Source organism: Vidua chalybeata, chromosome 2 (assembly GCF_026979565.1).
Source record: "Vidua chalybeata isolate OUT-0048 chromosome 2, bVidCha1 merged haplotype, whole genome shotgun sequence".
Taxonomy (NCBI): Eukaryota; Metazoa; Chordata; class Aves; order Passeriformes; family Viduidae; genus Vidua; species Vidua chalybeata.
This window is the reverse complement of record NC_071531.1, coordinates 116,046,968-116,071,447: the sequence shown is the minus strand read 5'-3', so window position 1 is coordinate 116,071,447 and position 24,480 is coordinate 116,046,968. Positions and strand designations below refer to the sequence as shown.

Genomic DNA, 24,480 nt, shown 5'->3' with positions numbered 1-24,480 from the left:
CTGCAATGGTTTCCAGGCAGCTCAGATAACCTCTATTTCAGCCACAGAGATACTCGTGTTTCTAAGCATTCTGAGGCAAATTTTCTGCTCCTTTACTGGGGGGCCAGTCCCACTGAATTCTGTGCCTAATGTGGGATTCGAGGATCTGGTTCAGCAAAGCTCTTAGGTAGCCACCTGAGTAATTTGACTTCAAAGCTAATTTTTTGTGTAATTATTTTGCTGATGAGGGATGGACTTAAGAAAATACTTAAGAGCCTGTGAACAGAGTGCTCAGGGCTAAAGCTTTTGATTTGGTAAACATATTTCTATTACTGGAAAAACATGTTGACATATTATGTCTCCTCAGCTATTCAATGAGTTCTGCAAGAAATCTCAACATTGCAGAGAACATTTTCAGACTCTGCAAAAACTCTGAATGTGACTTTTGGGGCAGAGACTGAAAGGGTAAAACCTTCCCCACCAACCAATAAACAGATTGGAGTTGTATTTGTAAACACAGCGCTGTGTCTCTAAAAGGTCAGAGCTAAGCTTAGCCCAAGGGTTGGAGTGTGTTGACAGAACTGCCAAACAGCAAGAGCAGTCTGAAGGCAAAAACTCTCACTTGAAATTTTCCAGGCCAAATGGAGTTGTTTCCAGAGCTGTAGCTCTGCCTGGGTTTGTGTCTGGGCTCCTGCTGTGCTTTCTTGCTTTCCTGACTAGATTTTTTTATTTTTTAATACAATGAAATATTTCCTCATTGCTCTCTATTTCTAAGCTGGGGTTGAACTGCAAAAGCTGTGCTCATTCAGGTCATCCTGCAGGGATTCTTGCTTTTAAGCTTAGGCAGCCATACAAACAGAATTCCTGCACTTGGCCCCTGATGCTGTGCCCCACACGTGGGACATGCCAGCACTGCTCAGGAGAGGATGGAAAATCCCTGTGTGCTGCACTTGTGGGGTGAGATGCCAAACCTCCTGTGATGTTTGCAGCAAAACATTGTTTCTGGGAAGGACTGGTAATCCTGCCCTGCGTGACTGCTCTGGTGAGGTGAGAGCAAACCCTGCTCCTGGCTGAGCTGAGTGGGGCAGCACCTCGTTATTCCCATGGTTATTCCAGTGTTCACCTTTCTGAGTGCCTCAGTCCCAGCAAAAAGCACTGATTTATTGTAGAATAATAGAGTGGCCTGGGCTGGAAGGGACCTTGAGGATCACCCAGTGCCACCCCTGCCACGGCAAGGGCACCTTCCACTGTCCCAGGCTGCTCCAAGCCCTGTCCAACCTGGCCTTGGACACTTCAGGGATCCAGGGGCAGCCACAGCTGCTCTGGGCACCCTGTGCCAGGGCCTCACCCCCCTTCACAGGGAGGAATTCCTTCCTAATATCAAATCTAAACCTACTCTGTCAGCCTGAGTCCATTCCCCTTGTCCTGTCCCTCCAGGTCTTGTCCCCAGTCCCTCTCCAGCTCTCCTGGAGCCCCTTCAGGCCCCTTTAGCTCTCTGAGCTCTCCCTGGAGCCTTCTCCTCCCCAGGTGAGCAGCCCCAGCTCTGCCAGCCTGGCTCCAGCCCTGGAGCAGCTCTGGAGCCTCCTCTGGGCTCTCTGCAGCAGCTCCAGGTGCTGCTGCTGTGTCCCCAGGGCTGGGGCAGCTCTGCAGGTGGGCTCTCACCTGGGCTCAGGGGCAGAATCCCCCTCTCCTGCTGCCCAGGCTGGGGGCTCAGCTGCGTCTGCTCCATCCCCACCCTGCTCCACCTGGGCGCTCTCTGCTCCTGCCTGCCCCGTTTCTGGCTGAGCTGAGCTCTGAGGGACAGCTCTCCTTCCTGACAGTGACAGCTCCCCTGGATGGATTGGATGAAATGTGCCCTGTTTGGATGCTTTCAGAGGATGCAAACACATCTGAGACTTCCAGGGGAAAAACAGGGGAAGCAGCATCTAAATCAAAATGTTGCCAGCAAGACTCGGGGGCAGAGACAATACTTGCTGAAGTCTCTCTAGTGCCTTTTTATGGCAGACATGACAGCCAATCCTGATCCAGACTTTGCTCACGCTCTGTAGAAAAGAGAAAGTCTGATCATCACATTTTAAAATTTAATCACAAGTGGCTTCCAGTCAAGCATAACGAGCAGCTGCTGCCGAGGAGGAGTGCAACGCTAGACCCAGACTTCCACCACCGCTCCCATCATGTCCAAACTCTTCACGTGACCATGATGCACAGACAATCACACCACAAGTTTGCACATGGAAACATTTGTGTTGCCTTACAAATGTTTTCTTTTTTCCTTGCTTTCTTTTTCTCTCTTTCTTTTGTTTGTTTTGAATTTCCTTAAAAGACAAGCAGAGTCTGGTTGGGGCTGACTGTCATGTACCCAAGGTAGTGGTAACGAGCAGACACTGCATCCCACAGTTTGCTGTGGATGATGGTAAACTCCAAAAACAGCAGGACAGGAAACACAAAATCCTGGGGCACTTTCACACACAGGGCAACCACAGTTAGATACACACACCTGCCTGATACTGTAAAACCTCAGCCTGTGTTTTACTGACAAATTGGAAGGAGAACAAAACAAAAAAGCTCCAAAACAAAGCAGAAATGCCCTTCTTTCATCCAACCTCCTTCAAAGCAACTTCTGTGGGGAAGCTCTACATCCTCTCAATACAATAATGCACCACTAAAAGCAAGTGCATCTTAGGTCAATACAAACTTTATTCTCTACCACATCTAGGAAAAAATCCTCTTTATTTTTAAATTTTTTTACTCATGTCTGTTAAAGAGGAAAGAACAAACTGTACCTGTGTGAATGCAGAGATGGTTTTACATTCCTTACTTAAATGTTTAGGAATTTAATATCAAGGTACTGCTGGGCTTTTCCTTTTTGGTTGTCGTGGGATGGGGTCTTTTTTGTTCAGCTTTGATTCAGCTTGAAATGTTTGTCAGAAAACATTTTCTCTCTTTTCAGTGGACCCCAGTTTTGGTGAAAAGTGATTTAATTGGAAACCTTGGAACATAAATGCCATATACAAATGTGTTTAGTACATAGATCTATTTGACTTCCCACATGGAGTGAGCTTCACTGCCCCTCCTTGGCATCTGAATAAAATGTCAGCTGTTTCCAAAATCTCCAGTAACAGGGGCTCGTGACCGGGTTAAGTTAAGGCTTCTAGGGTTGGATGCATTTACAGGAGGATGGGGCTCCTACCTGCAGAAAAGCCATAGAAAAACAGGGTTTGGTGTTGGTTTTGAACTTGTTTGACAAGTGCCTACAAACTCAACAGCCCTTCTGGAGAAAGAGCACCTTTCCTTGTTTGGCAGCTGGAACAGTTCTTCTAGGGTGGCTAAGGCTGTTTGTGTTGGGATGGAGCCCAACGTTTTCCTGTTGTCAAAACTCTTACACCAACAAACTCAACTTCAGCACGAGGCACTTCATATCCCTCCTGCAATTAAATTCCATTTCAGCTGCAGAACTCCCGTGTGGCCCTGCGTGCTCCCCTTTCTCTCGGACGCTCGCCCTCCTTCCTCCTGGCCTGGGCTGCACAGCTCCCCGGGGGCAGTGGCACACGGCTTCCTTCCCTTGTGCTACTCTGCGTGTGTGAGATCAGGTTTTACAGCACATGCTGCGTTTACAGAGGGTGGAGTTTACCAGCACAGAAGCCCTTGAGCAGACTGTGGGACGTGTGCGAGAACGAAGTGTAACCGGTGTACCTTGCTGCATGAGAGCTCCAACTCCAAACCAGAAACTATTTAGTAAAGTAAAATTGTTTTCCACCACATCTGAGTCTGGGTTGCACGGGTGGGGGTTATACCACTCGTATGGTGTAAACCTGTGGCAGTCAACAGAAACAGTCTGTAAACATCGAGCAGAGGACACACAGCAAACCTGCTGAGCAGCGCGCCCCGGCACGGCACCACGCAGGCAACGGGCACGGGTGAGCCGTGCCAAAGCAGAACGTGGCAGGAAGGGTGTCCCGGGCCATTGGCACTGCCCCGTGCCAAAGCAGAACGTGGCAGGAAGGGTGTCCCGGGCCATCGGCGCTGCCCCGTGCCAAAGCAGAACGTGGCAGGAAGGGTGTCCCGGGCCATCGGCGCTGCCCCGTGCCAGCCGTGGGTCGGCTGCGGAGCGATGGACGGCACACTGCTGGGCCTGGCACGGGGCTGCTGTGCCTGGCACGGGGCTGCTGCTCCTCTCCTCTCCTCTCCTCTCCTCTCCTCTCCTCTCCTCTCCTCTCCTCTCCTCTCCTCTCCTCTCCTCTCCTCTCCTCTCCTCTCCTCTCCTCTCCTCTCCTCTCCTCTCCTCTCCTCTCCTCTCCTCTCCTCTCCTCTCCTCTCCTCTCCTCTCCTCTCCTCTCCTCTCCTCTCCTCTCCTCTCCTCTCCTCTCCTCTCCTCTCCTCTCCTCTCCTCTCCTCTCCTCTCCTCTCCTCTCCTCTCCTCTCCTCTCCTCTCCTCTCCTCTCCTCTCCTCTCCTCTCCTCTCCTCTCCTCTCCTCTCCTCTCCTCTCCTCTCCTCTCCTCTCCTCCCTGGCACGGCCCCACGGCTCCCTGCCCCGCTCCCAGGGCACTGCTGGGAGCCACGGGGCTGCTCCTGGGGTGCTCTTTGGGAATAAGGAAGGAGCAGCAGCCCCGCCAGGGCAGCACCGCTCACTGCTGGCGTGTGCTGGACGTGCTCTCCCTGCAGCAGCAGCTGCCCAGCATTCCCAGAATCGCCGGGTGTTCTGAGCTGGCAGGGACCCACCAGGACCATGAGCCCCACTCTGGAGCAGGTGCCCATACGGGAGCAGCCCCACAGCCTGGCCCTTCGGAGCACCCTGCTCTCCCCAGCTTTGGGAGGCAGCTCCCCTGGCCACAGGGACACGGGATGGGAGCTGCACGGGGGACCCCTGGAAGAGCTCTGGGTAAGCACACACCCAGCAGGAGCACCCCGAGGACTGCTCCTCCTCAGGGTGCCCGCTCGGGCTCCCCAGTGCTTCCTCATGGAACGTGTGGATGCAGCTTTAATTGACAACCTCACCCAACACATTCTAATTACTGTTGCAACAATATAATTAAGCATTGAATTTATGCACGGTTGCGAGTGGAGTGCCTTGCTTGGCTGAAGTAATGAAGTCTGGTAATAATGAACCCGTTAATTGGGAGAGGATGTAGCTTAGGATGCCATCAGCTGCACAATACCCAGAACGAGAGTATAAAAAATCACAACAAAAGACAAAGTTTTCAGGTTCAAGTTACAACAGTTCTGCATGCACCCCTCAAAAGGAAAGCAATTCCCAAGTTAGATGTTTCAGATTTCTGCTGTAATAATGGAAGCAGGTGTTGTGGAGTGACCAGACTCAGTTCATGCACACAGGGGGAAACACATCCTTTACAAGACACCTCCAATTAGGACCTGTAGATTTCCAACAGCCCTAGGAGTGAAGAGTTCCCCCCACAATGTTCACACAGGGCAGGAAGAAGAATAAATCCCTCTGCCTGACCTGCCTGGGAAGCCCAAGGCTGGAATTTTGCAGGGTTTCAGAAAACCACCACATTCAGTGAGTTGGAAACAAATGTCTCCATCACAGAAAGAGCAAAAGGGCTCTTGAAAGTGGCCATGAAGTTCTGGCAGCAAAGCCTTGTCTTCCAGACTGGGAAGGTTTCTCTAGCCCTGGGTACATATTTCAATGTGTTAGTAGGGTGTGAATCTCTTTTACACCTCAAACAAAAGCTGATTTTCTTCTTGTGTTTCTATTGCTGCTCTGAGCTCTGGTTTACAGTTCAGCAGAATTCACTGCTCAGACCTTCTGTTCTCCTGGCCTTTTCCCCCCTGGTTTTCTCCCTCTTCAGCAGCAGCTGTGCTGAGGTTTCTGATAAAGGTGAGATGCTCAAGGTCACCCAAGCACCTTTTTCCACGGGGTCTGTGCGACATTATTGACTCAGCTACTTGGCTCTACCTTCACTAACAGCACAGCTGAGATGGCATCAGCAGAAAGGGAAATTTTGGCAGAAAACACCTTGTTCATCCACTGGCAGTGTACTTGGAACAGAGCTTTGCCAGTCTGCAACCCCTCACAGCAATAAAAACTTCAGTGTTTGAGTTTAAAAATTAATGTAACAGTGACAGTAAGGCTCAGAGACAAATGAGAAATTATTCAGCTGCTGAAAAGTTGAAAGACATGACAGGAGGATTCTACCAGTCTGTGCAAATTATTCCCAAGTATTTGTTTTCCAGGAACTGATGTCAGAGTGTGGGTAGCCATGTAATGTACTGTGACAGTGCTAAGAAGTGGATGGTTTCTGGGGTTATTAAAAGCAACCCATATTTGCTGAAACACTTTGCAAATCTTGCAGAAATCTTGGTGTATTTGGAGACATGGACTGGTCTTGATGTGGGTTTCAAGAGCAGCTTAGCTTAAAATGTATAAATCTAAATTAACATGAGCACAACTTCACTTCTTCAGTCCATGCAGCTGGATCTAACTAGGCACTGCTTTCAGGCATCAGCTCAAGGAAAGCATTGGTGTTCCCTTCCACTGCTCTGAGGGGGAGAGGGCTGGGGCATGTTTTCAGTCTTGGCACACAAGTGCAGAAAAGTCAATCTGCCAGAGAGGAGCAGATTTAAGATTAGCCATGACTGAGATCATGGGTAGTGTACAGTGGAGTTATTATTTATGGTGCAGTGAGGCACTGCAGGAGCCTGTGGGAAGTGGTGAGTGACTGCACAGAGCCCCACAGCTGCTGGGAGGGATAAACTCCTCTTTCATCTCAGGCCACCCCTGGGAAGTGAACCTGTGACCTCTCTCCTCTAATGCACAGAACCATTCCGGGTGGAAGAGACCTCTGAGGCTGGACCTCCAGGAGAACATTAGGTTCACCTTTTGGGTCTTTCACCTGTGAACTGCACCATGAGAGGAAAAGGGAAATGCCTACATGCAAATAACAAACTGCTTTTCAGCACATATCTGCTGGGGTGGTGCCTCCTGGTGCATCCCATTGGGTATTTCGCTTGGAACAGCCCTTAAAGAAAGCAAAACCTCAGTGCAATACAGAAAAGCAGCGTTGATGAGAAAATACCAAGACTTTGCAGAAAGGTTTTAGGACTGGATAACCCCCTTAGGATGGTACATCCAACAGCTGTGAGGGGAGAGGCTGTGGGTGCATCCAGAACTCTGTCCTGGCCTTACCTGGCAATGACAAAGAGGACACAGCTGACTCCAAGGCAGGCCAGGAGAACATACATCCAAATATCTGGAGAGAGAGGGTTTAAAAAGGAGAAAACGCCGGGGTTGGTCCCGTTGGGCTTCCGGTACAAGATGCTGATTCCCAGCGTCATGAAGGGCTTGGAGAAATCAATCACCTTCTCTCTGACATAGGTAATGGTGAGAGGAGCAACAGCCAGGTCAGCTTTCTGGAAACACAGAAGGGAAAACACTCATCTCCTTCATGTTCTGCAAACCCACCGCAATTCCCTCCATTTCTTTCCCGAGTATTAAAAAAAAAGCCACTTTTGGCTCAAATTCAACAACATTTAACATTTCTAGGGTATTTGTGTGTGTGGGGGGTGTGGTGTGACATTCCATTTCCTCTTTTTACAGGGCAGGGGACATCTGGGACGTGGCCAGGGATGGACATTTCCTCCCAACACCTGCAAAGTGCTCATTCAGACATTCCTACACTGATGGGTGGGAAAACAGACTCAGCAGTGGCTCTAAGAGGTGAAAAGCACAGCAAAGATTTCAGATACAAAACACCCCAGGCGCAAGGAGAGCAGAGAGGAGAGAAGGGTTCAGTCTTACATGATCTATGAGTTCCTTGACCATCCCATTCCACTCTCCCTTGTCATTCTGGGCTCCGTATTTGCCGTCAGAAACGAGTTTGACCTCATAGATGAAGCCTAAAATGTTTGACAGCTCCTTCAGCAGGTCCAGGCAGTACCCCTCGAACCTGTCGTTGCCATACAAGGGCTTGTCAGACTTCTTGTACATCACATAGGGATCTTCCTGCAGGAAAACACAGCAGGCAGGCAGTGAGAGATGCGAGCCTTGGCTCGGATGAGATCACTTTCTCTACATGATGCTAATATTTTCCAAAGGGATTGCAAGTACATGGAAACCAGCAATTTACTGTGAGCATTAAAAGCTCTTCTAGATGTGTTAACACACTCACTGAATGAATTAGTGATGAGCATAAGGGCCCTAATTTTCAGTGGAATGGACCATTTGTGGCTCCTGGGAGCTTTAATTCCAGTTGTGCCTAGCAGCTCCAAACTCAGACCCAGGGTCTGGACCCTACATTGTCCCACTCCAAGGACAGGAAGGGATACTGGAGGAGGGAGGATCCTAAATAATAGGAAAAAAAAAACATAAGGGGAAGCTAGCATTTTGTATTCTGTGAAAAATAAGTCTTTACTGAGAAAAATCTTCAAATGTTCAAATGGAGCAAAGAGGGAATGGAGAACAGCAAAGGCAGATTGCAAAGTACATTTTTGCTTTCCCTTTTACAGGATTTTGGATAGAAGAAGATCTGGGCAAGCAGTTTAATGTGGCAAAACACCTCTGGCAATAGACACATAGTGTAGAAGGAGCCTTTGAGCTCTTTCCCTGCTCCTGAGGAACTAGGCAGAGCAATTGACAAAAAAGTGGCATTACTGGGCATGTAGAGAGCACGAGGCAGAGCAGCTCCCGAGTAGCCAGTTAAACCTTTTCCACTCCTCACAGTAAGCACACTGGCTCGATCTGTCTGTCTGCTCTTTACCACTTCCCTTCAGCCCTCTTTGTCTCATCTCCAGTAAAACAAAGGATGTAAAGGCAGTGACTGCAAAGCTGAGTGTTTGTGCGTGTTCCTTCTTCTGGGAGGAAAGGTGCGCAGGGTTTGTCTGGAAAGGTGAAACAATTTTGGAGGCAGAGGTTCCTGGGAGTCTTCCACTGGCAGTGTGGTGTTTTGGAGTCAGTCTCATGCATGTGTGTGTGGATCCTGAGCCTGAACGTGGGGCTCTGGCAGCCTTACCAGAATGGTGGTGACGATGAGCGTGCGGTTGGCCAAGGAGTCCGTGATGTTGGTGGACCTGTCCTTGTTGCTGTCCGTCATGTTAAGGCCACTGTAGGAGTTCCAGACCCCAATCTGCAGAGAGGAGAGCGGGTGAGAGGCTGCCCTAAGCCCCTAAACCCCCAGCACTGGTCTCAGGGCTCACTCAGGAAGGGACCTAGCGCTAGAAGAGGGCAGCAGCTCGGAGAAAGGCAGCAGCAGCAAGGGCTGATTCAGAAACCCCAGGCAATGACTGCAAAATGCACAACTGCAAACCCAGGAGCACTGAGAGCATGAGGCTTGGCAGTGCAGTGCTGGGGTGGCCAGCTGGCTACTAAAGTGGAACATTCTGCCTTTGTTCCCTGCTAAAAAAAAAAAAGTCAAATGTCTATTGTCATTTTTTTTTTTTTTTAAATTTTGTCCATGGTGGAGTTGACACATGTGGCAAGACCTCTCTCCTGATGGAACAGGTTAAAAGCCTGAGTAGCTACACAGGAACAGACTGATGGCTACACTGGCCTTTTGCTTGCCCTGTGCCTTCAGCAGGTTTAGCAAAGATTATTCTGTCGTTCCTGGACTCCTGGATGTGCCAGAGCTATCAAGGTGGTACATTTGACACCTCCAGCAGTATTTGCTCAGCAAACATCAGTGGCCAAAGGCAAATTCCTTTCCAGCCCTGGAGACAGTGAAAACTTCCAGTATTTACTGCCCAATCCACAGCCTCCAGGGAACATATTTGGCATTTCAGAGGATTTGGATCTTCGCTGTGGGGGGCAGAAATTATAGCCATGTTATTTCTTCACATCAATATTTACCCAACTTAAATGCAGGCTGGAAGCATCTCCAGTGTTTTTGCCCTTGGGTTTTCGTGCTCAGCCTGGCTGAGGGCTGATGTGAGGAGCTCCAGGCAAGGAGCAGTTTAATTTGTACTGGGCATTGTGGAGAGCACAGCCATTTCAAGCACTGGGGTTTGTGTCCCCAGGTGCCACTGCTTTTACCCCTCACAAACATTTTTTTTCTAAATTCTTAATGGGGACACCCATGCCATTAAAAAAAAAATGTTTATGCCAAGCATTTGTCAGTCATTCCCTTTGTTTCCAAAACTAGCTCAGGCTGGGAAGCTGATCTGGAAAGTGCACAAATTTACAAAGGAGATAAAACGTTGGCTATTGTGGCAGCCTGAGCCAGGAATACAGTAAATATCCAGTGTCCCTGGATTTGCACCAGGGTGCACGAGCCCTTCTGCTCACGGTTACTGACTTGGAATGTGTTTGTTGGCGGGCAGCAGGGGAAGAGGAGGACACCCATGGGAGCGGGGAGCAGCACAGTCACAGAGCACAGAATACACCAGGAGAGCACTGCACGTGTGGGCAAAGGGACAGCGCCGCAGCACAGCCCTGGCTGCAGGGCACGAGGCAGGAGGAAGGGTCAGACCGAGGTAGGACATCCCTGTGGGAATCCAGGGCACGTGTTGCAGTTTAGTGACAAGTGTGAGAGGTGCCATGTGCCCTTCCCAGCGAGCCCATGCTCTGAGCCAGCTGTAATTTGGGTCAAATCGAGGTGCCTGCAGTCCAAAGGGAGATTGCTTCTGCATGTCAGGGGATGAAATGCTCCCCAGGAAGGAGGGGACAGGGCCTGTGTGCCTCAGCCTGATCTGCTGGAGGTTAAACTGGGGTATTAAGGATGCATGTGCTCCATGAGAACGCAGAAAGGGTTGGAGAGGGTGTTTTACACTGGTCTACTCTCACAAAAACAGCACAAACCCAAAACCTTTCTAATCTGCGCAAGAGGGAGGGGTGTGGAATAACGAGATCTGTGTGAACCACGGGCAAAATCCAATTCTAAGCACTATAAAAAGTTTCTGTCTCATGACTGCAGAACACTTCAGACTTAGTGGATGCAGTTTTTATCTTCTCCTCATAGAACAGCAACCAGGGGTTGTAAGTCCTGTGGGGAGCTGTGCGTGGAGCTGGTCTCCAAATCCCACTTTTGTGTTTTAAGCACCTTATGTTCAAAGAGGGATGAGATTCCTGGGGTAATTTACATCTTTTATAAACAAGCTTAGACCCAATTTCCATATGTTAGTGAATGACAGCACCCACTTAATCATCTCTATTCTTTTCTGTAAGGAGCTAATAACACACTCATCCACATTTTGAGGCAATAATGCTTGAACGCTGCCAGCACTGAGAGATTTGTGTGGGGAAAAACGCCCTCGACCCTGCACATTAAACCAGACTTTGGAGCTGATGCCAATACACATCCAAAATAGTGTAATTTTACCCCTCAGGGTAAATTTTAGGTGGATCAGGAAGGATGGCACAGGAGAAAAGGACTGGTTTTGCTGCAGCAGGGACCTTTACTCAAAGATGGGAAAAGCACAGCTCCCAAGAAGTAAAATAATAATTAAACCCCCCTGATTTTGGTGAAAAAGCTGAATCCTGCCAAGATCATCTCAGTCTTTGCAATTACAGTGTCTCAAGTGGAGAAAAACATATCCTACCAGGAAAATGCCTGTTTTCAGAGAGACTGTTGTCTCTAAACTGCAATAGGAGAATCACCATTAAAACCCAAAGGCTGAGTGTGAAGACCCAGCCCGCAGGGTTTTGGCATCACCTGTCTGTGTACAAACCTTCTTCCACACTTTGTACAAATGATTAGAACCCTCGCCAGCAGCCTTGGTACAGGGAAAAATAAACAGAGTGCTTCATTAAAAATGAAAAGAGACGCTGTCTGGAGAGCTGTGTGGGAGCAATTACAGTTAAATTCTCCATTAACCCATCAGCAATTACCACCCAGAGCTGAGCCAGCACACAGAGCAAGGGCCAGCGGCCTCGGGAGCTGCTCTCACCTGTGCTGGGGTTTGGGACACCCGCAGCTGCCACCCCCAGGGCAGCCCAAATCTGGCTGAGGGCTGAGAAGAGGCAAAGAGAACTAATCCAGGCTCAGAAACCTGGAGAATTCTCAGCAACTGCACTTTGTTTGAGCCTATTACTCAAGTACCTTCTTTCCCCTCTCCCTCACGTCACATTTATCTGTGCACTGCCATAGAAATTTATCTATCTCTATATATGAATTTACCATCCACAGCTGCAGTGGCAAGAATTGAAAACGAGGTGCACTTAAGAAGATTCTTTCCATTAGATAAGTATTGCCTGCCCCACATTCCTCTCCCACACCTCGAAATGCACTGTAAAATAAAAACCCAACCTTAGCAGCTCTGCTTTAACTCTGACTCAAATCACTTGAGAATCCTGGGGTTTCTTTACCCCAGTCACAGGAGTCTCAAGATGAGGAACCACGCCCTTGTCCAAGGAGCTTTTTGCCGTGTTTTTTTACAAAAGACTGCTTACCTTTTCCGTGCCTTCCTCCTTGAGGCTGATGATGTCCAGGTCAAAGTCCTTCCTGAGCCCGTCGGTTTTGTTGAAGGTGATGCGCCCGGTCAGGCCCTCCCACCGTGCCTGGGGACACAAACACACCCCGCCTGTGGCACCCAGCAGGAGCTACTCTGAACCCTTAACAAGAATGCTAATAATAATTGCAATTTAAATGCACCACAGCATCCAACCACTTCCAAATTTGGGGGCTTTTAAGCATATGTGGCTTTGCTACTCTGACAAAACCCCCTTTTTTTTTTGTTGTTTAGTTTTTTCCTGATATGTTTTGCATTTTGCAACCAGGCACAAGTCTGTGACAGTTTACATAGATTGATTTACATACGTCTGGTACTGATAAAAAAATGTAGACTGACCAAAGAGAAAGGGAGAACTGCACGTGCCCAAAGCCAGGGCAGTTCTGCACTGCACAAGAATTCGCTAAGGAACTAAAAAAAGGAGTCTGCTCTGTCCAAGCTGTGGGGCTGGGCCTTGGAGCTTCCAGGAGACCCCACAAAAGCCTTGCAGGGTAAGGCCATGGAATGCCACAGCCAGGGGGAAGGACAGCACACAGAGGAGCAGGTCTGGTCCAAGCAGCACTGCCCTGTTCCAGCCCAACGCGGTGAATCCTAATCCCTGTTTTAAACACTGGCACCAGGTCTGGGTTTGTCCTGCACAGCCAGGAGGGTTCCCTGTGCTGGGCAGCCCTTCTCTAGGGAGAAGGATCAAGGGCAAGGGTGAGCTTTCTCCACAGTTTCAGTCTCCTGTATCTCGTGAGCCTCCCACCCAGCCCGTCTGCCTTGAAATGAGATCTCCCTCCCTCCCATCCCATTTTGTACCCAGAGCTGGTGCTGATCCATAAAACAAAGTGATGGGTTTAAAAGTGCAGAGAATCTTGGTAATCCATTTTTGGGAGGTCCCCCATTAGATTAAATTTGTCAGAGAGAGCTGACGATAAATGATGGCATTGTTCCTTCGTGTGTGTCAGCCATATAATTTTAAATTACAAGCTTTTCCACCACACATCGTTCCTTGCCTCATTTAATTTATTGGAAACAGAGAGCAGAGGTAAAGCTGCATTAAAAAATCACACTTACAGACTGGTGTGCCCCCTCCCTGTGTAACCTGAATTCCAGCCCTGAATCTGCAGGATTTAATCTCAGATGCTGGGGAGGGCTCACCACGTGTCTCAGGCAAATCTGGTGCATTTGGACTTTATGGAAACAGCAAGACTTTGGTACACACTTAAGTAACATAAGAATGGAAAAACATTGATGCAACAAATTTGCTGTGAGATTTTCCATCTTAATGACTTGGGAGTATGCACAAGTCTCTGCTGTGAACAGTGAAACACTTGCAGGGTTATTTATTACTTATTTATTATAATGATAAAATCAAGATAGCATATGGATGAATATGGACACATAGGGATGAATTTCAATCTCTAACATCCCTTTTTCCAGCCTGTCTTTTTATTCCTTGGATGTGCCCCCATCTCTTTTTCATAAAGTTAGAACATTTTATAGAATCTGCTCTTTAGAGATCAGTTTCTCATGAGTTTCAGGGAGTGTTTCTCAAAAGGGTTAAATGCTGATGGGATTTTTAAACCCTAATGGTGAGGAACACGCTTCAGATACCATCTGAATTCTGAATTTAATTTCTGATTTTTATTTTATTGCTTCTAAACCAAAACAGAGACAGCATCATATGCAGAGTTCTTGCTAATTAACAAACAGAAATGAAGCAGAACTTCCTGAAAAGCCAGGAGCTGCATGTGTGTTTATCACCGGGATGGGATTTGATGCTTTCACACACAGGATTTATAGCAATTTTTATGTTGCTGGTGACACATTGAGTGTTACAGGACACAATAAAAAATGAATTGGAACCTGATCAGGTAATTGATCAAAGAGCATCACTGTGAGCAGCTGCCCAGAATTCTTACTAAACCTCAAGAAGGAGTGGATAGAACAGGTTACAGACACAACTTCAGCCACCTTCAGAGGCTGGCAGGCACCTGCCACGGCCAAAGTACACAAAGCAACCTAATGAGAGCTGTGAAAGTCCCTGCTTTTAATGTGAAATCCCCTGCTCTCACTGCTTGAAAAGATGGGACTGTGGGGAAAGCACAAGCTGAACTCTGGGTTAAATATTCCAGTTACAATCCCTGCCAATAGATGGATGGGAAATTACAAGAGCAGGGGAACGGAGCTGACCCAGCCTCCAAGGTCAAACACTCCAGAGGAGTTTGATCAGTTCCCACCCATCACAGGGTCTGTATCAATTTCCACTTCACCACCCTGGATCAATGCAGCAGCCTCCATTCCAGCCAGAGCTGATCAACAGCTCGATCCCAGGATCAATCAGTTCAGCTGCTTCCAGACTTACCAGAGGCTCAGGGAATATCCTGAGTGGGGAGGGACCCCCGAGGACCACCCAGCCCAGCCCTGGCCCTGCACAGGCACCAAACAATCCCACCCTGTGCATCCCTGCCAGCAGTGTCCAAACTGACTCGAGAAATTCCCCAAACAGACCAGATTCAGTTATTTATTTTGTAGAACAGACCTGTAGTTTTTATTCTCTCTCTCTCTCTTTTTTCCTTCTCTTGCTGTTCAAGTGTAACTTGAAAATTTGTAAACTTTTCCCTAAAGGCAAGCAATCAGCTGGGTTTTTCCCTGGCTTTAATGGGAGTTTGGTCAGAAATCAGTCACTGGACTGTTCCCTGTGGGAGAAGTACACTCAGAAGCTGGAGTGAAGTCTAATTGGAGATAATATTTTCCTGTTTTGTCTTGGGGTTATTTTGACCCATGGTATATATATTTAATTCTTGGTGTTATAATCTGTTTATTTATTATCAGAAGTTCCTAGGCCAAACAAACATCAGTTATTGATTTGATGTACATTCCTAATTAACTATAGGGGTGAAGGAACCAATATTCCCAAATTTCTGATGAGGGCTTTGATAGTACCTGACACTTGAATGAAAAATTCAGAAACCTAGGAACACCTAAACCTACAATGCTCAGACCACCTCAGGTCTCTCTTATGTAACAAAACCTCCCAAGGCCATAAATAAGAATATCACTATAATAATAAATAACAGGTAAATAATAACCAAAATGCTTCTGACCAAGACCAGTTTAATTTTCCTTTGGTTTTCTTTCCTTTGGGAAGGGAAAGGCCCTGCTTTATTGGAACTGCAGAGAGAGCTGCCAGATTGAAGTGACAGTGATATTGCTTCTCCTTGGAGTGGAAATCATGTGTGATGAGCCACACATCAACTTGTCAGCTCTAACAATTAATCCTCTTATTAACAGAGATCCCCCAGGATTATGGAATACCGTGAGTTAGGGTATGACTTTGCCATTATCCTGCTCCAAATCTGGCATAACTGATGGAATAAAGAGAATTGCAGCACTCGCCAGCACAGGGCTTTATCTGTGGAGATAAACTGAGAATTATGATGCTCCACAGCCTCTTTACTTGGAAGAGGTCCAGGAAAAGTCCTGGCCTTTCCCTGAGCAGCACTGGAATGGAAATGAGAGGCAGAAAGGTGCATTTTCCACGGCTGGAGGAGTGGGATTATATTGGACTGTGAACATGGAAAACATGATCTGTGCATTGTGTTTGAGTGAGCCTGGATATATTAAATATGTCCTGAAAAAATGTTTTGTGTAGCAAATATCAAAACATCCTCCATATATTCAGATAAAGTCACTTTGTAATGGTTCTTGCTTTTTTTTTTTTTTTTTTTTTTAATAAATAAATCTACTGCCCAGGAAACATTTAATGAGCTGAAAGCAGAATGGAAGAAAATATATGTAATCAAAACAGCTTGTTTTGGTTTTGGATATCACAGTGCCAGTACCTTGCAGATAATTTTTTATCAATTTTCATCAATTCAATATGTATTTATTCTCAGCATGCAATCCTGCAATTACTTTGCAATCTGGGCATAGATAATTCCATAAATAAGTGTTTTTCCACTTGAAATTTGATTTCAGAGTAAGATGCCTATTGACATTGCCCTCAGCCTCATTGTCTTCTCGGGAGGCTGAGCTTTATTTCCTAATAAAGCACCATGGGATGCAGTTCAGGCAGTTGTTTTGGTTGCTCTCCTAATTAAGACTTTTCAGGTCAAAGTAACAGCCAGTAATAGGCTCATAGCAGAACTGCACTTCATGGACTAGAAGTAAAGTTTATGAAAAGTGAAACAAAGGAAAAAGATTGTTTTAGTGAGAGTGAATCAAGTGTTAAGATTAAATTATCTGGCGAGAGAAGCCCTACCAAAGTAAACAACTGTTTCCATTTGATGTAACTGAATATTGTAGCACCAGAGCCCAGAGAATAAATCCAGGCAGCACCCCCAGACCCTGTCACTGGCTCAGTGCTAAAATGCAATGAAAAAGATGCAGCAGAAGAGATTTTATTTCATGTTTTGGAGCAAAATCTTGTCATGGTTTCCCAGTCATTGCACAAAGATTTCGGTGCTGCTCCACAGCCCCTGTCTCAGAGAGCAGGGGAGATTTCCTGGCTCTTCTGGCATCAGGCTCTTGTACTGCTCTCTCTTTTTATTTGTTCCACTCTGCAGGGTTGGAGTCCCATTATAAAATCACTCTGACATGCTGACTCTGGGAGTAATCAAAGACATTAAACACCAGAAATGTTCTGTTCTCTTACAAGATTCTTTGTGCTCCTGTGTTTGGAGCTGCTGCCAGTCGGAAACAACAAACTGATGGATACCTCTGCAGATGGATTGCTTTCCCTTCTGCCATAATTTAAATTTCTACTTTTACTGTAACGAGAAACCTCCAGTTCCTTCTCCTGCCAGTACTGCATGCAGATGGATGGCTCTCCCTCCTGGTCTCAGTGGTTGGCATGGACCTCCTCAGGAACACAGCAGGAACTGAAATCTCTTCTGATCTCTTTCAATCTCTGAGATTTTTCTCTGTGATTCTGCCTGAGGGCATTTAACAGTCACTCAGAATCCAATCTGCATCTCTATCCTTCTCTCTACAGTTGTTCTTTTAACTGTGGCTGGATTTGAACAAGGGGAGCTCACACTGGTTTTGATGATAATTGAAAAACAATCATAATCTGGGGCCTTATGCTTTAGAGGGAACATGAGCAGAACTTGGTCATTCAATTATAAACATATTTCATTTTTATTTTTACCCCTATTTTTCCTTCAGAAAAGGTGGGATCATCCTTTCTGTCCCTGTTCCCCCTCTGCAGATGGACAACAACCTCCTTTTCCCTCTGAGCAGGGGTAAGGGGCACTCCCTGCAAATGCCTCCAGAAGGGCTCAAAGATTAGAACTTCCTTCAGCTGTGAATGGCACTGGGTCACAGCTTCTGACAAGGATTTACTCTCATTAAAAACTCCTTCATGGGCTGTTGCAGGGCCTTGTTCTCAGACATTTCATAGCGCTGGCCCACAAAGCAAATGAGGTGACCTCAGTTCTCTTCACCTCCAAAATAAAATGCAAAAACTCACCAGGGAGCCACTGGAGCACTTGTTAACTGCAGCATCTGCAGGAATCACTGCAGGCAACTTCTTTGTCTGAAACTGGTTAATTTAGACTGGAGTACTGAATGTTTGTCTTTAGATCAGTCTGTAAAATGCCTTCAGAGAACGTCAGTACCACATCACAAAACAGGGAAATTAAACTCTACCTATGTGGGCCCAAGCTATCTCTCTGCCTCCTTGACTTTGTTTTCTCCATACCTGTTCACTGACTCCTAACTATAAAGTTCCTCTATCCCTGTTGAAGAAACCAGACCCTAACATGATCTGGGGTCCAAAAGTATTTGCTATTTGTTTCCAACTCGTGTTTTAGGCTTTACAAGAAACTCAATGTGGTCTTATTAAACCTTTATCCCCTGCTTTTAACAACCACCTTTTTTTGGCTACATCAGCCACAGGAAGATAAGACTCAGAGTATTTAAAGCAGTGTTTTACTGACCACGAGAGACTCTAGGTGCGAGGCCATCGGTAATCAGCTCCCATATCTCACTCCGTGCAAGAGAAGCTGCTTGTCCATGATAAATGAGAGCTGTGTCACTGTTCAGGCTTTGAGTTCATCTGCTGGGGTGCATCTGCTACTCTTGGGCAAAGTATTCTGGATTAGGCTTCAGGAGCCCTTAGTTTTATACTCAGCATCCCCCAAAATAAGTAGGGCATCCCTGCAGGGGCATTCACTGATACAAAGCCTTCTGTTAACTTTCAATTTCATTATAATTACTCCTCAAACGCAGGCACTGAGGTGGGGAAAAGGTAAAACATATGTGGGACCCTCCACCTAATTTCCAGTTTTCATTTCCACGCTTCCCTATAGGAAAGGTTTCCATTTGAAAATCAAAATAAAAGCGGGACTTTTGAAAGAGTGAAGGCATTTCAACTAAAATGCGTATTTTTAGGGCATCTCTGGATCAAGCTCAGTCATGGATTCTTGTAAGATAGAGAATTGCTTCAGGAAGCAATTTCCTTCTTTAGAAATACTGGCTGCAATGTTTTCTGGATATTGATCCCTGATCAAACAATCTGCAAAACAACTGGAGTTGCACAGCGAAGCAAGGACAGAGCTACAGACTCGCTTTTCTTTCAATTTCCACAACAACTGTTGCAGTTAGCTCACAATTTTAGGAACCATCACCATCCACAACAAACATGAACCGAATAAAAAACCTGGGAGGTTGTACAGCAGCAGTCTGGGAAGGGAAGGGAGGAAGGGAGGAAGGGAGGAAGGGAGGAAGGGAGGAAGGGAGGAAGGGAGGAAGGGAGGAAGGGAGGAAGGGAGGAAGGGAGGAAGGGAGGAAGGGAGGAAGGGAGGAAGGGAGGAAGGGAGGAAGGGAGGAAGGGAGGAAGGGAGGAAGGGAGGAAGGGAGGAAGGGAGGAAGGGAGGAAGGGAGGAAGGAGGAAGGGAGGAAGGGAGGAAGGGAGGAAGGAAGGAAGGAAGGAAGGAAGGAAGGAAGGAAGGAAGGAAGGAAGGAAGGAAGGAAGGAAGGAAGGAAGGAAGGAAGGAAGGAAGGAAGGAAGGAAGGAAGGAAGGAAGGAAGGAAGGAAGGAAGGAAGGAAGGAAGGAAGGAAGGAAGGAAGGAAGGAAGGAAGGAAGGAAGGAAGGAAGGAAGGAAGGAAGGAAGGAAGGAAGGAAGGAAGGAAGGAAGGAAGGAAGGAAGGAAGGAAGGAAGGAAGGAAGGAAGGAAGGAAGGAAGGAAGGAAGGAAGGAAGGAAGGAAGGAAGGAAGGAAGGAAGGAAGGAAGGAAGGAAGGAAGGAAGGAAGGAAGGAAGGAAGGAAGGAAGGAAGGAAGGAAGGAAGGAAGGAAGGAAGGAAGGAAGGAAGGAAGGAAGGAAGGAAGGAAGGAAGGAAGGAAGGAAGGAAGGAAGGAAGGAAGGAAGGAAGGAAGGAAGGAAGGCGCTGAGCAGGGCAGGGGTTCTGCACTTGCCTCTTTGATGAGGTTCATGAACCTGGGCCCGAAGCGCCAGGGCTTGTGGCGGTGGCACTGCAGGGAGCTGACAGTCATCTGGGCCGCTCGCTGGGAGGCCACGGCCACCATGTACACGGCGTCGTACATCAGCGCTGCTTCCGTCTGCACAAACACAGACGAGTTAACAAACACAGACGAGTTAACAAACACAGCCCGAGTTAACAAACACAGCCCGAGTTAACAAACACAGCCCCGAGTTACTGCTCTGCACAAACACAGCCCTCAGTAACCTCCTCTGCTGCTGCCAGCCCTGCCCGGGGCTCCTCGCAGGGAAAAGCCTCTCCTGGGCTGGCCTTGGAGCCCTGAGGAGCAGCTAAATCCAGTTCTTCGCATTATTTTTGAGTGTTTTCAGCACTGGGAGGGAAACCACAGCGGGTAGCTACAGGGAGAAGAGGTCGGGGGTGCCAGGCAGGCTGGAGAGGGCTTTTAAGAAATCCCAGGTGTATGAGCCACTGTTCTCATGGCACCTGTGGGATTGCTTCCTTCCCAACAGGGCAGGCTGGCCCTGCTCTCCAGGGAAGCCAATCCCACTGCCCAGGTATCTGCTGCCCTCCAGGATCCTGCTGCCCTCCAGGATCCTGCCTTTTGGCACAAATGTGTGCAGTGGTGTCCTAGAGAGAGGGAAAATGTCCTTTGGAGGTGTGCTTTTGGGGGATTAAGTTGGATTCACACATCTAGCTTCCCACTACAGCCCTTAGATCCTTCAATACTGCCCCATATATTCAGCCACCAAAATTTCTGGGTGCTCTTTGTGCCTCTGTGTTTCTTTTGAGAGTGGGTTTGTGGGTTTAAAGGCACAGCCTCAAAGTGACATCACACACTCTGTCCCACTTTGTCACCTCAGAAAAGTCTCACCCTCACCTGCACTGGGCTTCAGTGCTCCCACAGTGAGGTGGGAAAGGCTGTGTGTCCCTTAGTGATGCTGCCCAAATTACCTTTCAGGTAAATATAATGAATAATTGAGCCCGGGCCTGAAGGAAAAAAGGCAGCAATTCTGCAGATGAGAAACTGGACTCCTTTATAGGAACTACAGAGCTGATCAGTTTTCTGTTTCTTTTGCATGCAATTCATCTGGGAAATTAATACATTTGATTCTTTGTCTGAGCCATTTACTTGAGTAAATTACAACAGCATCAGTGTTCCCAGTATTGGAGGGTTTTGCTCAAATGGGTCTGAATTTAAGGACCAATCTCAAGATGGTGCAGAGGAGGAATTGGTCTTGATGCGCTTGTCAGAATCTGCCCAAAATAATGCTCCACAATGGGAGCAAATTGTGAGATCAGAAAACATTGTGAGTGATGAGTCAAGCAGGAGGAGACAATAGCAGCTGTTCTCACTGCCAAGTGTCTCCACCAGGCAGTTGTTCCAAGCACGCTCAGGGCACCAAGGCCTGACCCCAAATCCCTCCAAATCGATGGAAATATTCCCATCAGTGTCAGCAGGCCTCAGTTTTCACACTGGACTGGGCCCTCAGGGTTGGATTTTAGTGGCTCTGCCTGTGTCCCAGGCCCAGAGAGCCTGGGAGGAGACGCTTGGTGAGGAAGCTCCTCTGCCCTCGCTCTGTTGTGTCTGGGGGTGCTGGTGCTTCGCCCGGAGCACACGGTGTCTGCAGCACTGCCAGGCCTGGCTGCTCAGTGCTGTCCTTGTGCCACTTGTCACTCATCACTCCTCTGTGCAGCAGCAGGCAGCTTTGCCACCCCCCTTGGCCTGTCACTTCTCCCCTCACCGTGGCTCTCTGTAACAGGTCACCTCATTCTCCAAAGTCCAACACCTCGCCCTGACTTCTGTGCTTTTATGTCAGGAGACAGAGACTCAGAGTCAGTCCTGGAACTTGTTTTTCTCATTTTTGTGTGCTGCTTAAGCCACTGCAAAGAAAGCCAGAGATCTCATTAGACCTGCTCTGCCTCTGGGTGCAAGTTGGGCATCCAGCAGGACGTGAACTCAGAAGTGTCTTGCTTGTGCCCTGCTGACTTCCCACGAGCTGCTTTCAGGGCAAACAGCAGAGCATGAACCAGAAGGGATAAATCCTGAGTTAATAACAGGATGTACAGTCCTGATCTCTGTGCACTGAGCCGCCTGTCACAGCCTTATTGTCAAATGAAATGCAGCAGTGGTGCAGCTCTCCATCAAAGTGGGCAATAATGGAACTGCTGGGAATATTGAAATGATCCCAGCAGGGAGGGAGAGGCATCAAGGACACTGAGATGATGAAGATGCAAAGGAGAGCACAAGAACCAGGGACAGCAAGGAGAGCAGACGAGGGGTGAGGATTTTGCTTTCCCCAGTGTTGTATTTGGGGGATTTCTGTGTGAATTCCCATCAGGAATTCCCAGGGACAATTTTCTCCCTGCTTTGGGTACAAGTGAGCACGGTGACACTGCCCAAAGCAGCACCAGTGTGTGCAATGCCAGGGACAGCACACTTAATGCATTTCTCCTCAGGATGTTAAGACATTTCCAAATTTTCCCTGCAATCATCTGCAATAAAGACCATTTCTTATTGCTTTGAGCTCCGCTCAGTCCATGAGATACATTATCTCATACTGCAAAGAGATGGCAACCCTTCACCCTGCCAAGCTGAATGGAGTCATGTTGTCTCTGTAATTGTTCCTATTCTTTCCTTTCCTCCTTGGGGGAGTGCTGGGAGGAATCCTGATTCCCTGGCTTGATGATACCTCTCACCCATCTTTAAATTACATCTCGAGAGCCATAGCTTCTATAGAGATGGAAATGAAGAGAAAGGGCACTTCACCCATTTAAAAATGCTACTCCCTTCCCACACATGTGGGATCTGCCCCTGCAGGTCACAAATCCTGCACCTGCTCGGGAAGTCCCATTTTCTGCTGCGCTTCCACTGCACAACGCGGAAGGCGAGGGGGGAATCGGGGCAGCATTTCAGTTTCCAGCAGCAGCAGCAGCAGCGAGATGAGCGATGGCACTGCGCTGGGGCATGGTCCCTGTGCCACCCCTGGTGGGGTGGCTGCTCACTCACTGCCCCTGTGCCACCCCTGGTGGTGTGGTTGGTCACTCACTGTCCCTGTGCCACCCCTGGCAGTGTCCTGCTCACTCACTGTCCCGCTCACTCACTGTCATGGTGCCACCCCTGGCACTGTCCCGCTCACTCACTGTCCTGCTCACTCACTGTCCCTGTGCCACCCCTGGCAGTGTCCCACTCACTCACTGTCCCACTCACTCACTGTCATGGTGCCACCCCTGGCAGTGTCCTGCTCGGTCACTGTCCCGCTCACTCACTGTCATGGTGCCACCCCTGGCAGTGTCCTGCTCGGTCACTGTCCCGCTCACTCACTGTCATGGTGCCACCCCTGGCAGTGTCCTGCTCGGTCACTGTCCCGCTCACTCACTGTCATGGTGCCACCCCTGGCAGTGTCCTGCTCGGTCACTGTCCCGCTCACTCACTGTCATGGTGCCAGCCCTGGCAGTGTCCCCCTCGCTCACTGTCCCACTCACTCACTGTCATGGTGCCACCCCTGGCAGTGTCCTGCTCACTCACTGTCATGGTGCCACCCCTGGCAGTGTCCCCCTCGCTCACTGTCCCGCTCACTCACTGTCATGGTGCCAGCCCTGGCAGTGTCCTGCTCGGTCACTGTCCCTGTGCCACCCCTGGCAGTGTCCCGCTCACTCACTGTCATGGTGCCACCCCTGGCAGTGTCCCGCTCACTCACTGTCATGGTGCCAGCCCTGGCACTGTCCTGCTCACTCACTGTCATGGTGCCACCCCTGGCAGTGTCCTGCTCACTCACTGTCATGGTGCCACCCCTGGCACTGTCCCGCTCACTCACTGTCCTGCTCACTCACTGTCCCTGTGCCACCCCTGGCAGTGTCCCACTCACTCACTGTCCCGCTCACTCACTGTCATGGTGCCAGCCCTGGCAGTGTCCCACTCACTCACTGTCATGGTGCCACCCCTGGCAGTGTCCCACTCACTCACTGTCATGGTGCCAGCCCTGGCAGTGTCCCCCTCGCTCACTGTCCCTCTCACTCACTGTCATGGTGCCGTCGCGGAGCCCCGAGTCGGGCTTGGGCGGCGCCTGCAGCCGCTCCATCGACCACTTGTCCACCACGGCCGACACGTGCGGGTTCTCGATGTTGAGCAGCCGAAAGCCCGTCATGTTCACCCCGCTGTACCTGTAGGGCTCCAGGTCCAGTGCAAACAGGTCCTAAAGCGCCAGCAAGGACACAAACAAAACCATTTCTAAAGCAATTTGTGGGGCTTTCCCCCCGTGCCCACCCTGGCTCCCGTTTGAAAGCTGACTGAGCCAAAGCTGTGTGCGATGGGTGACATACCACACGGCTGCTTTTGGGAAGGAAAAGATCACTTCCCCGCAGCAGAACTGCTTTGCAAGCAACCTGCACACTTTAATTCACAGCAGTGCTGCTGCTCTGACAGGCTGACATGAGGAATTAGCTGGCCGGTGTCAAGCTTCTTTCTAGGCTGAGGGGAGGAAAATTCCGAGAGACACGGAGAGCGCTGCGCCTTGGCTGCTTGTGAATCCCAATTTCCCCCGCCGTGCCTCCCCAGGCACCTCTGCCAGGCTCTGGGATGGATATGTCAGTGACTGACCCATGTGAGACCCTCCCGAGCTGCGTTTGTGCCACCAAAGAAAACTTCTGTTATAAAATTTCCTGAGTGCTTTT

General features: G+C 48.6%; 1 protein-coding gene across 5 annotated transcripts in view; it reads right to left on the bottom strand.

Moving 5' to 3' along the window:
* The window catches only part of LOC128783666 (glutamate receptor ionotropic, kainate 1), a 109,392-nt gene that overhangs the window by 19,500 nt on the left and 65,412 nt on the right, over nucleotides 1-24,480 (bottom strand). For 2 of the 5 annotated variants that reach the window (XM_053934629.1, XM_053934627.1), the window contains exons 6-13: nucleotides 23,829-24,002; nucleotides 19,784-19,927; nucleotides 12,318-12,425; nucleotides 11,597-11,641; nucleotides 8,947-9,060; nucleotides 7,737-7,940; nucleotides 7,125-7,348; nucleotides 3,673-3,791 (exon numbers count right to left, since the gene is read on the bottom strand). In XM_053934629.1, coding sequence (XP_053790604.1) covers nucleotides 3,673-3,791; nucleotides 7,125-7,348; nucleotides 7,737-7,940; nucleotides 8,947-9,060; nucleotides 11,597-11,641; nucleotides 12,318-12,425; nucleotides 19,784-19,927; nucleotides 23,829-24,002 — 1,132 coding nt within the window. The remainder of the gene's footprint in view (nucleotides 1-3,672; nucleotides 3,792-7,124; nucleotides 7,349-7,736; nucleotides 7,941-8,946; nucleotides 9,061-11,596; nucleotides 11,642-12,317; nucleotides 12,426-19,783; nucleotides 19,928-23,828; nucleotides 24,003-24,480) is intronic. The other 3 variants (XM_053934631.1, XM_053934630.1, XM_053934632.1) reach the window with 2 other exon arrangements.